The sequence below is a fragment of the Corvus hawaiiensis genome, chromosome 6, assembly GCF_020740725.1.
Source record: "Corvus hawaiiensis isolate bCorHaw1 chromosome 6, bCorHaw1.pri.cur, whole genome shotgun sequence".
Taxonomy (NCBI): domain Eukaryota; kingdom Metazoa; phylum Chordata; class Aves; order Passeriformes; family Corvidae; genus Corvus; species Corvus hawaiiensis.
The window spans coordinates 65,153,817-65,171,012 of record NC_063218.1 but is presented as its reverse complement, the minus strand read 5'-3'; the positions used below and the strand labels follow the sequence as shown (position 1 = coordinate 65,171,012).

Here is a 17,196-nt window from a genome sequence, read left to right as displayed (position 1 = left end):
GCACGGCGCCCACTCCTCTCCATAGCTGTGGCCCCGCTCACGCACGGCCCTGTCCCTCGGCGCTCCGAGCCGCCCTTCGCCCCTCCCCTCCGCTGACAGACCCAGCCCCGCTCGCTCCCGCTCCTTGCCCTTGCCACGCTCGGCAGCCACCGAGGCCGCCGCCCTCTCGGCTCAGCCGGCACCGGGCGGCAGCAGCGCCGCCCAGCTCAGCCCGGGGGCAGGGACAGAGCAGAGGCAAAAGCCGCCTCTGGGCGCTCTGCAGCTCCTGCAGCCCGAGCGTCTCGGCTCCTGGGGCCAGGCACTTGCTTCTTTCCTTCCTGGAGAAAAACGCCGGCTCGTTATTCTCAAAACTTGCTGATCTCTATTCCCAGCCTCTTCTATTCCTGTATGCGACAGAGTAGAGAGAGAGGGCTGGCTTATTTCAAAATGAATTTACATCTAAATTAGCAGCATTTGTCTATAGCTGTAAAAATGAAGAACTTAACAGCTTTTAGTATTTTACACTGTCACACACACATCCCTCCCAGTGGATTTTCTGGCAGTTTTGGGCCCCTCTGGGGGAGGTCACCCAGCATTGGCCCCCCCTCATTCCCCACTCACCTGCTCCTCCACCGCATCGTGGCTCTCCCTGCGACATTGGGGGGCCCCAAATGACATCAGAGCCCCCGAGTCTCCACCCCCTCCCCCAGCCGTTTTTCCTCACCCCAAAGAACGCACAAAACGAGACAAACTGCCCTGGACAGCAGCACGGCACATTAATAAAGCCATTTCCATGCAAACATCCCCCAGAAAGGGGCTCGGCAGGCACAGCCAAGGGGGGCAGCCCCCAGAAGGCTCGGAGCCCCTCCCCAGCTCCGCTGTCCCGGGCTGGCACGGGGGCAGCGCGCCCCACGACGCTGCCGCGGCTCCCGCTCAGGCTCCGCTCCGCTCCTGCGCTCGGGGCAGGGGCAGGAGCTGTCCCATCCCTTCCCTACCGCGCCGCTGCTGCCCCCGCGAGGCCGCGGCTCCGGGATCCCAACCTGCGCTCACGGACACATCGAGCGCTGCGGTGGGAGCACGGGGGGAGAGACCAGGAGAGGCAGAAAGAGGGAGCGGGAGCAGAGGGGACACAGGAGGAAAAGGAAGAGCAGGCTGCAGGATGAAACTGAAAAAAACCCCCCACCTGCGATGGGCAGCACGACAGAGAGGGATTAAAAAAGAACAGGGCCAGGGGACGGGACAGAAGGATCCCGTGAGAAACAACGGCACAGGGAGCACGACGGATCCACCGAGAATAAAAAGGAACAGCAGGGAGGCATGGAGAAGGACAGAGAAAGACGGAGCGGTAAACACACAGGAAAGACAGAGGGATAATACAGAGACAGAGAGGGAAACAAGGACGGAGGGAGGAAACGAGCGCGGCACGGGGGCGTGCGGGGAAGATGGGCAAGGCGCAGCAGAGGGATGGGCAAAGAGAGGGATGGGCAGCAGGACAGGGGCTCCCAAGAGAAGGGTACCGTGAGGGAGAGGGACCGAGCAGCCGATGCAGACAGGGACAGGCAAAAGGACAGCGAGAGGGACAAAGAAATACAGTCAGACTGCAGCACAAAGGGAAAAGGAGAGCAAGAAAGAAGGAAAGAGAAAGATGCGGGCGGCGAGGGAGACACAGAGAGACAGAACAGGGAGAGGGATTGAGCAGAATTTATTAAATAAAGGTCAGTATGGATTTCTTAAAAGAACACCAGGACATCCCTACCACGGAACTCTGCTGCCTGCTTCAACTTCACAGCTGTCGGGGAACATTTCTCCCCCCTCTCCTCTCTGCGGTGTTCATTAAATAAAGATTATTTATTTCTTAAAAGAAAAACAAGAGAGAGTGAAGCAGTGAAAGGGAATGGCATGGGGAGCACACAGGTCAAGAAAGCAACACAAAAGACACACTGGACAGAGAGAAGAAAAGAGGTGGAAAGTTGGACGGAAGAGTGAAAGAAAATCAGGAACAAACGCCAGGACTTTAATTAGAGAGGGTGGCTGACGAACCTGCCAGTAAAGCAGCGGCTCGAACAGAAGCTGCTGCTGTCACGGCTGGGCCCGGCACTCACTAATTAACATCTGTCTCCGGGCAGGGCCATGAAGCCCCTGCTGAAACAGGAGGGGAAAGCCGAGGGGATGATGCGCACCGGGTTCGGCGCCGCTCAGCCCCAATCCCAGCCCATGGCGCCAGTGAACGCACCCCGATCTCCGAACCTTCTCTCAGGGAAATTCCACCTTCGCCCCTTCTCCTCCCCTGCCGGGGTCTCCGTGGGCCCGGAACAAACACGATGAGAGGTTTCTCTGTTGCAGGTTCTTTGGAAATCCTACACTGACTTTGAGAGGGAGCAAGAGGAGGAGAAGACAACCAGGAAACTTTACTGCCAACCAACATCAAAGCCCTCGCACCGGAGAAGAACAAACAGCTCGTTTTTACGCGGCCAAATTCCTTCCAGTTTCAGCATCGTCTGTTTCCCAGCACTGTGAGAACTGCTGGGCACAGCACCACGAGTGAAATGCTCTCGTGTTCAGAAGGCACAATTGCAGAGAACAGACAGCAAAGCCGTCTCGAGGCAATTTGGGCACACAAAACCCCCTTTTTTGCACCCTGAGCTTTCTGTTAAGCCACACCTGAAATTCCGAGTTTCTCCGTACTCTGCCCCAGAGCTTCCCTCTCCCGTCAGCGCCGTAGGCAGGATTGATCCCATACTCACAAACCCCCCTTGCCACGATCGGCGCTCTCTGCCCGCCAAGGACACGGCACCGGGCAGGGACACTTCTCCCACTCCCCGGCAGAGACCTCCTCCTGCCACATCCAGGGAACCGCAGCCGCTCAGAGAACACCAACTTTGTCCTGGGCTGGGAACAGGACAGGGACAAGGAACACTTTGAAGTCATTCCCACCTCGGTGCTGTCCAGACCTGGCAGAAAGCGCTTCCCACACCTCTCCTGGAATTCTCTTCCCCGGCCCTTCCAGCTTCAGAAGGCTTCTGTGGGAGCCTCAAGTTTCGGTGCAGCTCAGAAGCTGCACGCGCCTAAAGCATCCCCACGGGAACACGAAGCTTCCCTCGGGCATTTCGTTTCTTTATCCCAAATATTCTCCCCACTCAGCCACAAGCTAGAAAGAACAAAAGGGAAAAGAAGGAAGACCAATTAATTCCGACATAAGGAGTCTTGACTATCCCGACACACTGCCAGGTGCAAAAACATCCCTGCCCCTCTAACAAATCCCTCTGATACTGGCTCCATTCAGGATCAATTATTTAAACGCCGTATTAAGGAGCGTAAGGACACAACGCTTGGAATTCTCAACAACGGCTCAGCTCTCGGCTACTCCAAGCACTTTCCCACCCGGGGAGCTGAGCTGTCCCAGATTTAAACGCCACGTTTGATCCAAATCCGACAGAAATCTGATCTTGTTTGCCTACTGAGCTTTCCCAAAAGCTGTGCAGTCAAGCCTAGAAATCCTCACTGAAGCTTTGCCATGTCACATCGGGATTTACCCTTGGGAAAACCCCACTCTGAGCACTTGGGTTTCAAAAGGTTGCACCCGATGTTACAGACACAGAATTCCTGTGGGGTTTGGCATTTCCTGCACCTCCAAACACGTGAAAAGAATGAAGTGCAGAGTCCCAAGGCTCCATTATTGCCGTTCTCCTCACATCCCTTTCCTCAGCTCCACGTGGATTTGTGCCTCCTCTGAAGGGCTGGAAAGGAATTTGGGAACCCCCTTCTGTTTCTTCAGTTTTCAGCCTTTTCTCTGAGGCGGCCCAAAAGGCAAACAGGAGAAAAAACCCCAGAAATGCACAAAATCCCAGCCCCTCCCAAGAGGCAGCTCCTCACATCAAACCTTGGGAGAATCCCTGGTGCTTCCAACATTGCTGCAATCCCACCTGGAGCTGAGCTTACAGGGTGCTCTGCCTAATCCACATGCAAGCCTGGATAGCCCAAAGCCTGGCAGGAAAAGAGGAGAAAAAGTGAAGGGGAGAGGGGAAAAAATGGAGTTTTGGGTTTTCCCCGTGTTTGCAACAGGATTGAAGGGCAGGATGGAGAGGTTTCGTGGAAAAGAAGTACCAAAGGCTGCTTCATTGCCAGCAATTAGCGCTGCTCAGGTTGAATCCAAGAGGACAAATGCACCGGGATCAAACAGGAGCGGCCGACAGGATGGGTTATGACACAGATCTGTGAAGCTGGAGCCTTCTTTCTTCTCCAGGGCTCTCCCAGAAATTCTCCATGGCCGGATGTGCTCCCGGCTCTCCCCGCTGGGGAGGATGGACTTGGATAGCCCGGCTGACTGGTGAGCCTAAAACAAGAAAGTGATGCAGTGATCCAAGTGTTTTTCCAAGGAAATGACATATTCTCTGGACCTGGCATAACCCATATCCCATGGCCTTCTCCAGGAAGGGTCCCAGCTGGATATGGTCTCCCAGAAAGGATTCCATAGGGGCTCACCTTTTGCCTGGAGCTCGGCTGAAGTCCTCAGCAATGCCAGGGAATGTGGCCATTGGAGGCTTTGGGCAGATTTGGCTCATTTGCCTTTTTAGGCTTTGCTTCCTTCTCTCAGCCTTCCCACTGGATTGTAGCCTCCGAGGAATACGTAAAATCCCATTGGATTCCTGCTCTTTTGGACATTTTTTGTACCGTTCCTGTACAAAACGAGGCCCCCTGTTCGGATGCTTTTCCCCACCGTTCCCCGGCAGTTTTATCTGCCAGTGCATTCCCTGCGTTGCTTGGGCTCTTCCCAGATCTCTGAGCTCCTTCACAAGGCAGGAGATGGATTTGGCCCAGGAACTAAACCCTCCCCAGGAATTGTCTGATGCCATCTCCGCATTTGACAGCTGATCCTTGTGCTCAAAGGATCCCTCTTTCTTCCCTTCAGCCAATTCCAAGGCTCGCTGCCCCCAGCTGGGAACAGTCCCCAGTCTGATCCCTGCAGTCTTCCCTGCCAGGATCCTGCTCAGGAATCCATGGGCTACAAATGTAAGAATTAATTCTTCCCACCCCTGCCCACTTCTAATTCCAAAGGATTTGGTGTCTGCCTTACCCGGCTGGAGCCTGCTTCCAACTCTGTTCTTGCTGCTTCTGCTGCTTTCCATTGCCCAGGAATTCCACTGATGGAGTGACAGCGTTTTCCACCTCCTCCAGGATTCCCTCTGTTGTGTTTGGGTGCTGGAAGGATATCAAAACCAGGGCCTCACTATCAGGAATTACATCCCTGGATTTATTCCTTTCCAAGTGTCACCTCTTCCCAACAAAGCCCTGGGCATCCAAGGAATAGACAAATTGATGTGCTGACCACTGTTTACTCCTCTGGAATGTCAGAGCTTGGGAAAATGGGCAGCTGGAGCTTTTCCTGGTGCTACCCATGAAGTGTATTTTACCTAAGAGCCCCTTCTCATGCCTTTGCCTGTATCCACCAAAAATCCACCCGTTCATTCCCCAGCTGCTGCCTCCCTCTTTTCCTTTATCCCACAGAATTTTAACAGGTGAATATTCCCCTCTGCAAGAGCACCTTTCATTCCAAACCTAAGAACAAACAAATCATTCCCTTGGACCTTCCTTATTAGAATCCCACTGAGAGCAGTGGATGCCAAATGATCCTCTGCTGGCCTCTGCTGCATTCCTGGAGCAGGGATTCTTTCCCTCTTTCCCCCTCCGTGGTGACTGCCCTGCTCTGCCCCCTTTTCTGGCTTTGTTCCACAGCTTTTGTTTCCACCTCTTGCATCCTTTCCCTCACTCCAGGAGCTCCCAGCAGTTCCACACCCTCTTTTCTCCCATCCTGATCATTTCTCCAAGAACAGAGCTGTGCATTTCAGTTCCCTTCTCTTTTCTCCGACAATTCCCACCAATCCAGACCTAAAGCTGACACAAGGAACACTCAGTGCCCACAAATGCAAATCCAGACCTGGCCATGCCTAAACCAGCAACTCTGAACACACAATCCTGGACCATCTGCATTAATTCAAACCTAACATTTAGGACACGGTTCAGGCTGCAGCACAAAGTCAGTGCAGACAAACGCTCCACAGGAACAGTGGGATTTCCTGTTCTTCCTGCAGTGGCATTTATGGCTGAGCCGTTCAGAACAAGGCCTGAGCACACAGGACTGGAGAATAAACACCCAGCAACAACCCCTGTGCTCGGCAGGGGCCTGGGGCATCCCAGTCCAGGCTATTGGCTTCTTTTCCTTTTCTTCACTGCAATTAACCTTTAACAGGAACTTGTGAATCCATCCAGATAAGGAGACATTTCCTGAAACAGATCCTCCATAGAAACAGGAACAGAGAAGCTCACTGCCACATTCAGAAACCCTTCAGCAAAGCACTTGCAAAAGCAAAGGTGCTGAGGGATTCCCAGGAGCAGCAGGGAACCCAAGCGAAGGGGGGAAACCGGCCCACGGCAAACAGCTGCCACTGCTTCGCACTCCAGTCGCTCTGCAAGCGCAGCTTCCCTGGAATTTCACCCTCAGCATCTCTTCCAAGCTCCACAGGGGAACAAACAGGTACTCCAACATCTCCTTCCTTTGTACTTTGAGCAGCACAGACCCCCCGGGAGGAACTGGAATCCAAAGGCAGATCTAAACATGGGACTCCCACTTGCCACTCTCTCTACCTTTTCTCCAGCTTGGCCCTGGGCTGGGAAACAAAAGACAACAAATGTTTAAAAACCATCCTTGAGGTGTCTTGAGGATGCCCAGGCCTGGGAGAAAGCCCTTCCCACCAGCCTGCCCAACATAATCAGGTGCAGCTGCATATCCCAAACTGCTCCTGAAATTTGTGCCACACTGATTCAATTACTTGGTTTACTTCTATGGAGTCATTAACTCTAGAAAAAAGGTTCATCGAAATCTGAGGGCTCCAACTAATTCAGTGGACATTTTCCTCAGGCAAACAACTAACCCAATGAACTCCTGTGCTGAGAGTTCACCCCCATCTCACGGGCACCGGCCATGTCACAGCCAAAACCTTGCCCGGACCCAGCACAGCGCCCTGGCCCTCCACACACGGGCACCTCTGGGAGCCATGGGCCAGCAATAGCCCAGCGCCTCTCAGGGGCCTGGGCCAAAGAGCTGCAGCAGCCGGAGCGCCCCGGGGAGAGAGAGGAACCCGCGAGTTCTGCACCCACGCAGCGGAGCAGCTGCCCTGGCCCAGCTCTGCCTCCTGTGCCAGCAGCAGGGTAGGTGCAGCTCTCACCCACCAGGGCTGCAAGGGGCAAGCGCCTGCGCCCAGCTGGGCACCGATGTGGCGCGGCCCCAGCGCGCTCCGCCAGTGCCCCCCAGGAACAAAGGGCAGCACCAAACGAGACTCACCCACAGCGCTCCCAAAAACTCTCCAGCACCATTTGCTGCTAGCCTCTCGCTGCCAGGGCCCAACAAGCTCTGGCTCAGGTCCTGTCCCAGGCTCGCCGGTGACCTTGAGAGGAAAAGGTTATGTTCAAATTCAAGCAGGAGCTAAAAACAACAGAGAAGCACAGAACGAGACAAATTATCTTCCACCGCCCTCAGTAGCCTCAATTCAGGAGAGTCGGCAGAAACTCAAGAGTTGCACAGGGCAAAGGTCCAGGTGTACCTTTAGATACATTCAAACATCCTGGAGCCCTGGGCTTTCCTAGTGCCTCGGTACCCAACGTCAGGGGGGGAAACCATCCCAGTTCAGGCTTCCCCAGCCCATGTGCAGGTGTCACCCCCAGCCCTCCCAGGGGCTCCCAGTTCCCAGGGCAGAGCAGAACCAGCACCCAGCCAGCAGCCCCTCGGGCCTGGGAGCTGTGGGGCACTTCCAGAAGTACACCATGCCTTGGAGCAAGCTGGCCAAACAATTCCACACCTAAACCCTTCAGTCCCTGCAAGTCAAGGCAGACTCCCAAATGCCCCAGAATTCGCACCTGCCATGGAAAAGTTAAAAGATCAACGTCTGCCTGAACTGCATTTGCAGGGTCCACTTGCACCCATTTTGCTCTGCCTCACGCTGGCAAATTGCCCGGAACGTGCTGTGTCCAAGAGGCCGGAAACCATGGAAAACTCCTGACACTGGTATCCCGACTCTGCCTCTTGCAGACACCCAGCTCAGGGAAAGCTTTGCAGCAAAGCCCATCCTAAAGGAGCTGTTTTCCCCGAGGAAGCCCAGCAGCGGCAGCGCTGCCCCAGAGCACAAAGCAGCAGCTGTGCCGGGGAAGAGCATCCTTCAGTTCCTCTGCTGCTCCCTTGACCACAGAGCTGTTCCTAGGCCACATTCACCTGCCTGGAGCACCCATGGTCCCGAGTGCCCGGAGCTGGGCTGGCACCGGCACAGGCGGCACGGGCAGGATGGCCCAGGGGCTCAGCACGGCCCCGGCTGCTCCGGGAGTGCCACGGCAAAGATGTGCCTGGTCCCGGCTGGAGCGGGGCAGGAGCGGGGCTGTCGGGGGGAAGGCGGCCCCGGGGGGGTCTGGGCGTGTGCGAGGGGTCAGGAGGGGTCAGGAAGGCTCTGGATGCTGCCGATCCCAAATGTCCGCACTGGAGAGCAGCAGAGCCCGACGGGCAGCGCTTCAAGGTGGGAAGAGGCTGCCGGGCAGGAAACCTGCGGGATGGGATGGGATGGGATGGGATGGGATGGGATGGGATGGGGATGGGATGGGATGGGATGGGGAGCAGCTCAGCTCTGCTTCCTTGGGCCTGGGGGAGGTTTTGGCAATGATCCTGGAGCTGTTCTCGGAATGGGAATTACTTCTGACAAGCAGCCAGCTGCCTCACCAGCACTGCCAGCACTGCCAGCATTCCAGTGCCACCAGCACCACCAGCATCCTTCTGCTGCTGGAGGGACCATGACGCCTCAGGGAAGAAAAATGAGGAATGGTAGAAGCCTGTCATGAGAGGGAAGGCAGTTGGGGAATGGGACATTCTGCAGGAAAGGAGTGTTTCTAACCAGGGGGAAATCAGGAGCCTTCGCAAAATTGTTCATGTGGGGCTTCTGACAAAAGCCACTTCCTCTGTAGCAAAAAGCCGCAAGATAAAAACTCCGGGCAAGTGGAGCTCTGACGTACCCAAAGTCACAATTTACGACTCTCCCGTGACCCCACCCAGCCTGGGGAAGCAACACGAGGACAGGGCACGGAGAGGAGCTGGTGGGACAGCAGTGGGCACCTCCTGGTGATCTGGGCACTTTCTCCTTCGTGTTCCTGGCCTGGGAGGAGCCGCTTTAGGATGTGGATCCCAAAGGAGCAAGGGGAGCCAGGAAGCGCCGCTGATGGGGACAGAGCCCCTGTGCCTGCTGCTGCCCCACACTGAACAGGTCAGTGGAATGTTCTCCTTCCTCCCTGCCCCACCTTCCTCTCCTCCTGCAGCTGCTCTGCGCCTGCCACCCTCTCCCGGTGACCGCAGTGCCCTCCCCAGCTCTTCCCTGCTCCTCCCTGCTCTTCAATTCTGCATCTTGATACCAAAATGGGCCAGAACAAACTTTCTAACACAATGGGAAGTGTGAGGAAGCAGGAATTCTTTACCTGTGCAGGACACACAGGAGGATCTCTCCCTGGTTCTCTGTGTGGGGAGACTTTATGGCAAAGTTTTTATCCATTATAACCACACACAGGCATTCAAACATATTTATTGTCTGATACATAAACATCACTTTCCTAGGACTCATCTCCGCCTGGAAGTCCTTTCATGATCCTGGAGGTTCATCAGGAGGGCTCTCTGGTGCTTCTATTCACTGAGTGCTGCCATATTAAAGGTGACCTCGCCTTGAACTTTTCCTTTGGCCATGCGCTGTTGCTTCTTGTTACAGAACTGCCCCAGAACCACTGCAGGCCTCCTGATCTGTTCCTGCACTGCCCCAGCCACGTTTATCATCCTGTGTGCTCACTTCCACATACTTTTATCTTTTTGGCTGGTTGGTCTTTCAGCAACTGCAGGGGAGCTGAATATTTTTATTTCCTATTTTATTTATCAGTCTCCTGCCAAACAGACCAACCCTCCCACCTCCCTCTCCCACCCCACCATTCCCACCACCCTCCTCCCCTGCACATCTCACTTCTCTCCACCGAATCCTTCCCTCTGCAGGGAGCTGCTGAGGAGCCGCTTGGTCCATCCCTGGATTCTCCAAGCACTGACTGCCCATCCACTCTGACCACAGCCGGGGCCACATCCCAGCGCCTGCCCAGCGTCCATCCATGGAGGTGAGCTCCGTGTTCCCACCTCCCACCTCACCCACCCAAGGAGATGATCCATGTGAGACAGATGTCACCAGCGTGGCCATACACAGTGTGACACTGCTCATCTGCCTCTGTGGGCTGGCTGGGAACGGGGCTGTCCTCCGGCTCATGGTCATGACCGGCAGTGCTCTCTTCATTTTTAGCCTGGCTGTCGCTGACTTCTTCTTCCTCCTCTTCGCGCTCCCCTCCGCCCTGCTCTTCCTGCTGGAGGACGTGTCCTGCTCTCCTATCATGCCCCTGATGTACCTGAGTTTCCTTTTCCAGCTGTCCATGGTCTCCTACTACTGGGGGCTGTTCCGGCTGACAGATGTCAGCGCCGTATCAGACATGGACAGCCTCTGCCTGCTCTGCTGCCGCTGTGACCTTCCCCTGCGCCTGCTGTGGGTGGTGTACAGGGTCCAATTCTGGGCCTTCTTCGCTCTCATCACTGCCATTCCCACGGTGACATTCCTGTGCCCATCACACGAGCAGGAGCACTGCCGGGTGGCTCTCATCTTCACGTTCGCTCTCATCCTGCTCGTCTGTGGTGCACCCATGGTCATTTCCACATCAATCATTTTCATCAAGGCCAAGAGTGGCTCCCAGCAGCAGCAACCCAAGAGGCGTGACATCGTTGTCTTCCTCGTTGCGCTCTTCACTCTCCTCCAGAGCCTCTGGAATATCCTGCAGCAGCTCGGTTACACCGGTGTGTCAAGACAGGTTGTTTTCCTGCTTGCCTGCATCCACAGCACCATCAAACCCATAATCTACTTCTTGGCAGGGATGTACAAGAGGCCCTGCTCTGTGAGATCCCTCAGGAATTCTCTCCGGAGGTTCTTTGAGGATCCAGAAGAAAACACTCCCAGCAGCAATGCTGTGGCCAAGGACTCGGTGATCTGAGCCTGTTGATCCCTTCCCCTGCACTGCTGAAGGACCCCAGGACAGTGACTGAGGGATTCCTTGAGCCAACTGATCCATAAATATCCACGGGATCACCCTCCCTGTGCTGGTGTAATCCCGCAGGAGAAAGGAGCAGGGGCAGTGCCAAGGGTGATGTGGGAGGGAAGCTCCACCAGGAGCACATTGGAGCATGGATTTCCTCCTCCCTCCCGGCTCCACGTGGCTCCAAGCAGTGCAGCCGGGCTCAGTCCTGTTCCCTGGCTCTATTCCCCATGGAATGACCCTCACTGCCTCTGCGCCCCAGGGAATAAACTCCGTTTCCTTTGGCTCAGCAGATGAGTTAGGGATCTCTTTCCCGGACAGGGTGGGACAGGTTAAGCTCTGGGGACACAGCCAGCACGGGGCAGCGGTGATTCCCCAAATCTCTGCGGGGCTGGTGCCTCTGGATGGCAGGAGAGGGCTCGGGATGGCACGGAGCATCCTTCCCCTTCTGGCCGGCAGAGCCGGCCCTGCATTCCCAGTGATGGCAAGAGACACCAGGTAGGGCTGCAGAGCTGGGCAGGGACAGCAACATTCCCTTCCTCTTGGAGTGGGAATTTGTCACATTCCTTCATTCCAGAATGAAATCATTCTGAGTAAAGTGCAGGCTCAGAGGTGAACTCCACTGAACTCTTGTGCCTGTGACCAAAACCCGCTGGAAATATGGAAATTGACGTCACCAGGAGCTTGGACCATTGGATTGCACAGAAATTAGGGGGTTGTGCTGCTGTCCTGCACAACGGGGCCGTCCTCTGGTTCCCCAGCATCCATGTCCAAGGAAGCCCTTCAGCACCTCCATCCTGAACCTGGCCACCCTCAGGAGGAGCTGAACAGCGACTCTGCACAGCAGCTTCAGCCACAATCCAGGCTGTGCTGGTCTTTGCCATTTTGGTACTACCCTGTCATAGGTGAGCAAGCACAGTCTCGGAAGGGATGTCCCTTGCTAAGGGGTGCTTACAGCTTCCTCTGGGACCTGATAGAACCTATCAGCAGCCAGTTTGAATATGGACAATTCTTTAAGCCACTTAAAGTTGTGACCACCGCTGTGATCCACACTTAAGAATAGACAAACTCCCTCTCCAAGCTCTCTCTGGTTTCTGGTGCTGGGACAGGTGGCTATGGGCCCTGTGCAGGGGCCAGCGGGCCTGGCCAGGCCCAGCTCAGGCCAGGCTGGGCCGGGCCACGGCAATCCTGGAGCCGATGGCCCTGTTCCATCCATGGAACCCCCCCCCCCCCCCCCCACTGCTTTGCCATGGGCAGCCAGAGCAGCTTAGCTCTCTGCCCTCTGCACTTCGATAAAAAACATTCAACATTCCAGCTGCAAAGCTGCAAGGCCGAGGTGAGATTAACCCTTTTATTGCTGTGAAGAGCTGAAAACCTGAGGGAAGAGAGAGAGGAGATGCTTAAAGCTGAAATTCTGTTGTGAAGCTATGATATATCAGAGTATCCCGTTGTAATTTCATGAAGATCTGGGGGGTGGAGCGTTCAACTCGTGAGCAAAAGCACCTGCGCTGAGATAGGCAGATGCTGACGCAGCTGTAATTTCATGAGAAGTTTGGACAGGGAGAGGTGGACCAGATAAGGACTTTTGCTCCCAACGGGAAAGGAGAAAACCTCAGTTCCTAGAGATGCTCCCAGAGATAGTCCTAAAGATGAAGATGAGGAAGACCCTTTGCTCCCCGGGAAGGAGAAGGGCCTCTGTTTTTGGTTCTGAACGGCTCAACCTTAAAATTGTACCCCAAAAACCTTCAAGAGTGGACCCTCGAAAGCAGTTGCGGGAAAAGCTGAAAGTTGGGGGAAGGGACTCACATGTGAGCAGAGAGACTCCTCTTCCTAAATGGACTGAACAAGGTTATTATGGAAGTGGCAAACAGACTGAACATCTCAAGGGTTGTCTTCTTACGTTGTCAGTGGGAGAAGGGAGGAAGGTGGGGGGAGGAGGAGAGTGCTGAAGGTGTGGTGTAATTTTTTTTTTCCTCTTTTAGGTCTGTTAAATAAACTTCTTTATATTCTTTCAAGTTTGGTGCCTGCTTTGCATTTCTCCTAATTCTTATCTCACAGCAGATAAACAGTAATGAATATTTTGGGCCAAACCACTACACTAAATTGGTGTTTCTGCCCGGTTTCAAACCCAACCCGCTACACATGTCCACAGAGACAATCCCAGCATCCAAAAGAAAGAAAGAAGCAGCAAAAGGTGATTTCTTCTCTTCCAAAGTTATTTCAAGTGCTCACACCCAAACCAACCTTTGCTCTTGATTCTGGCTGGGTGCATGGTGAGCAGTGGGCACAGGTCATGTCATCCATGCTGATGTGAGTGATGCTTTCTGGGGGAAAGCAGCTGATCTCCAAAGTTCCCTTCCTGCCCCGTGCCTGATCTGCACAGGAGAAAACCTCTTCCAGGAAGGGATTGTGCTCCCTCTAATCCCATCTGCCCAGTCTGTTCCATGGGGATATTGCCAGCCTGGGGCAGCAGAGGCACACGCAGCTCTCAGCACTCTCTGCTCCAAGCACAGCTCTGGGCTCCTTTGCACACTGCCTCTGCCGTGGGGTTTTCTCCAGGAGAAGCCAAGGAATTGCTCATGGAAGGGTGCAGATTAAGTTAGCCCAAAGGGAAGCAAAGAATAAGTACTCCAGGAAGAGCCCTTGGGATCTGCTGGGCTGAGGTGGGAAGGGGACATTCATTCCCTGCAGGGCCAATACACAGCAACCTCCAAGCCAAAGCCCAGACTGGCAGGTGGGGTCTGACAGCAGCACTCTGACAAACCTCCTTGTCATTCTTCCCTGCAGTGACTTTTGCAAGCAAACTCTGAAGCTGACAAGCCCAGAAGCTCCATCCATCCACTCTGGAAGGAAAGGATACTCCCAGGGATGAGGCACATTCCCAGCAAACTCTCCCAGCACAGCCCGGAGGCAGCGCTGGAGCTCGGCTGTGGGGCTGGGAAGGGCTGCCAGGAGCACGCAGCCCCCAGGTGGGGTGGCAGCGGCAGCAGCAAATTCCCACAGGCTGATGGCACAACAGAGAGACAAAGGCCAGCAGTGGCCATGGGAGGTGCAGGGTTAATTCTGCTCCCTGCCCTGCCCCATCCCTGCAGGAAAGCTCCAGGGGGGAGAGAAACTCTCAGGGTGCCCAAAATGCAGCATCTGTCACCCTGATCCTGCTTCAACTCAGCGTGGGGGGCCAAACTCCCCCCACAGGTAAACACTGAGCTGACCTGGTCAGTCTCAAACACAGCCCCAGTTCTCCCCTCCAGCCTGCTCCTGGGGCTGCTGCCACATTCCTGACAAGGAGCCCCTGTGGACAGGGCTCTCTCTGTGTCTCAGGTGCTGGGCACTGCAGGGACCAGGGCAGCCCCCTCTGGGGACAATTGGGGATTCATCCCACACCACAGGCAGGACCAGGGGCCCTCCAGTACAGGCTGGTGGGGCCAGAGCCCATTGGGTTTGGCTGCTCAAACACCAAAGCTTTTGGCAAAGATGGGATGAGTTAAGTGGGTTTTCCTGTCCTGAGAAAGAGAAGAAATTGTTGAAATTAAGCATGGAAATTAAGTCCACTGTGGAAGTCAAAGGCTCCTGGCTTTCCCACTCCTGTTCTGATTGCTCACTAGAGGGTTTTATCCATAACAAATGAGAGGCAGCACCAAATAAAAGAGCTCTTTTTCAACGTTTTTTCCCTACTTTCTTTCATACATAAAAAGGATGTCCATTTTTTTCTTAGTGCATTCTTTGCCTAATTTTAACAGAACCATTTTCCTTCCAGGCCCCACTTGTGGGTTCTTCGCTCCTTTGCCATGGAACTTTGGACAAAGGAAGAGAAGGATCTGCTCCACACGGGTGTCATCCTATGGGGAACACCCCCTGTACCAGCCCCAGCCTGGGCCAAGCACGCTGCCTCACTCTCCCCATTCTGGTTGCTGGCTCCAATCCAGTCTGAGTTTTCCCGTTTTCCATGTCTAAGGACAGGAACTTGTCCTGGTCAGGGTGTAAGGCGTTAAACTGCACATGGATCTGGGTGGCTGGGACTGGGATTCCAGCAGGGAATTCATTGTTTCACAAATAAAAGTTATTCCAGGGAGCTGCTGCTTCACCACACAGTGTCAGCAAAAGAGAGAAAACACCAAAGGTGTATCCAAAAATAAGGATTAAATGATTCCTGCTGCTTTTAGTGGGATCAGGGCTTATGCTGCCCTGGAATGACAAAGAACTTCTCCCTCAGCCCCCCAGAGAGCCCTCGAAAAGCCAAAGTGCAGCAGGGAAGGAAGGAAAGGCACCTGCTGGGGACAGCACAGCTCCAGCTGCTCATGGGGACTGGGAATGAGTCCGGAGCCAAAAGCTGAGCTGGCAAGTAACAGCAGCTGAGGGCTCATCCCAGCTGTACACAAAAACAGGGAGGGTGGGCTGCACTTGGATACATGCAGGCAGGGTTGGGCCCCTTCTGAAAGCTTCAATCCCTGTTTTTCAGAGACTCAATCAGGGATAATGACATTTTCACAAAGCTCTCTTAAGGCACGTGAAAACCCAAGTAAGAAAATGGAATCAAACCCTTTGTTCCACTGGCCTCACGCCCCAAATTCCAACGGGACACACAAGTCCCTCTCCTCGCAAGGCAACGTCTCCTACCTGGATCTGTGCCTTCCCCAGCCTTTGGTGGCCGCTGTCTCCATCCTCACACACCTCCTCATCTTCCTCCTCAGCAGGCCTGGCTTCCTCATCCTGCAGAGCAAGCACAGGGACACTCACCAGCCTGCTCATCCCAAACCTGGGCAGCAGGGATGGACTGCTGGGACCCCCTGGACAGTCACCCCTCTGCTGGGCACCATCCCTGCTCTGCAGCCCATTCCCGTTCCTGGCCTGGCATCTCCTTTGAACGGGATGTTAAACCACAACCACTTGCTCTGCTGGGTTTTGGGACATCAGAGACTCCCCCAAGGCAGTGGGCAAAGCTCCTGTTCCCACACCCTCTGCCTCCCAAAGCCCTGCTAGGGCCAGGCAGAGCAACGTGGTGGAGCGAGCCCCGGGAACGCCCGGCCGAGAGGGGCGGCGCGCGGGCAGCGGCTGGCGGCGGCGGCGGTGGAACGGAGCCGCGCCCAGCCGAGACGCGCGCTGGAGCAGGGCGCGGGGGAGTCCTCGCTCGGGGGCCCGGCCGAGATGTGGGTGCAGCGCCTGGCATCGGCAGCGAAGCTGCGACCAGAGGAGGCGACGCACGGAGAACTGAGCGGCGTGGCCCGGCCCGGCCCGCGCAGCCCCGAACGCGACCCCGGGAAGAGCGCGCAGGCACCAGCAGCCCCGACAATTCCAACACGGGAGCGACCGAAGGAGAGAGCAAAGACGCAGCGAGACAGAAAACAGCAGCCACTCGGAAAAAGGAAAAGATCATAGTAACTAAGACCTTAGGGATAGTAAAATGGTATAATGTTAAGCAAAATTATGGGTTTTATAACAAGGTGTGACAACCAGCAAGACATATTCGTGCATAGAACTGCTATTAAAAAGAATAACCCTGAAAAATGGATCCCAAGCTTGGGAGATGGAGAGGTGGTGGAATTTAATATTGTACTAGGGAGAAAAGGGTTACAAGCATCGCAGGTCACTGGGCCTGATGGTGTTCCTGTAAAAGGCAGTATATATGCAAAAAATCGTAGTCATGTTAGACAGTATCTCCATTGTAAGCCCCCCCTACAGTTTCCCTTTCCTAATCCCACCTTTCCCTTTTACCCTATGTCCTATTACCCCCAGTGTATTCCCAATCCGTTTTTTTCATCCATGGTTTCCCTCACAAAACCATGCTTTTGCCAATTGTTCTCCCCAAAAAATCCCCTTTCCAATGCCGAGTGGGGGATGAAAAGGGGGAGGGAAGAAGTTAAACCCTCTCCTGCCTCAGTTTCCCCACAAAGCATGCTCAGAGTTCTGTCTCCCTTCTGTCAGTCCTAAGATGTTCCACAGAATCTGTTTGGACATTTAAAGACTCAGGAGGGTGGCTTGTTTTGTCTTGAAACGGTTCTTGTTATGTTTATCCAGTTGTTTTCATTCTCCTTTTATTAAAATAACAACGGGTGAGGTGTTGGGGTCCCTCCCCCGCCGTGT

The 17,196-nt window shown here is 54.7% G+C and overlaps 2 protein-coding genes and 1 long non-coding RNA gene across 5 annotated transcripts in view; 1 reads left to right on the top strand and 2 right to left on the bottom strand.

Annotated features, from left to right (window-relative positions):
• Positions 1-418: 418 nt before the first annotated feature.
• LOC125327421 lies at positions 419-2,779 on the bottom strand. 2 transcript variants are annotated; one of them, XR_007204235.1, is made up of 2 exons: positions 2,213-2,779; positions 419-2,121 (listed from the first exon to the last, which is right to left on the bottom strand). It is a non-coding gene; the product is annotated as an uncharacterized LOC125327421 (long non-coding RNA). The 2 variants fall into 2 exon arrangements; XR_007204236.1 differs by having other exon boundaries at positions 419-2,118.
• Positions 2,780-4,283: 1,504 nt separating this feature from the next.
• LOC125327704 overlaps positions 4,284-17,196 on the bottom strand; it is a 95,335-nt gene continuing 82,422 nt past the window's right edge. Inside the window, exons 10-13 of the mRNA XM_048307490.1 lie at positions 7,319-7,421; positions 6,218-6,644; positions 5,054-5,178; positions 4,284-4,312 (exon numbers count right to left, since the gene is read on the bottom strand). Of these exons, the coding sequence (XP_048163447.1) occupies positions 6,475-6,644; positions 7,319-7,421 (273 nt within the window). The 3' untranslated portion in view covers positions 4,284-4,312; positions 5,054-5,178; positions 6,218-6,474. The remainder of the gene's footprint in view (positions 4,313-5,053; positions 5,179-6,217; positions 6,645-7,318; positions 7,422-17,196) is intronic.
• LOC125327353 (mas-related G-protein coupled receptor member H-like) lies at positions 8,816-11,407 on the top strand. Of its 2 annotated transcripts, XM_048306795.1 has the most exons (3): positions 8,816-9,275; positions 10,043-10,158; positions 10,459-11,407. In XM_048306795.1, the coding sequence occupies exons 2-3, from the start codon at positions 10,153-10,155 to the stop codon at positions 11,071-11,073; spliced, it is 621 nt and encodes a 206-aa protein (XP_048162752.1). In that variant the 5' UTR covers positions 8,816-9,275; positions 10,043-10,152; the 3' UTR covers positions 11,074-11,407. The 2 variants fall into 2 exon arrangements, with proteins under 2 accessions (XP_048162752.1, XP_048162751.1); XM_048306794.1 differs by having other exon boundaries at positions 10,043-11,407.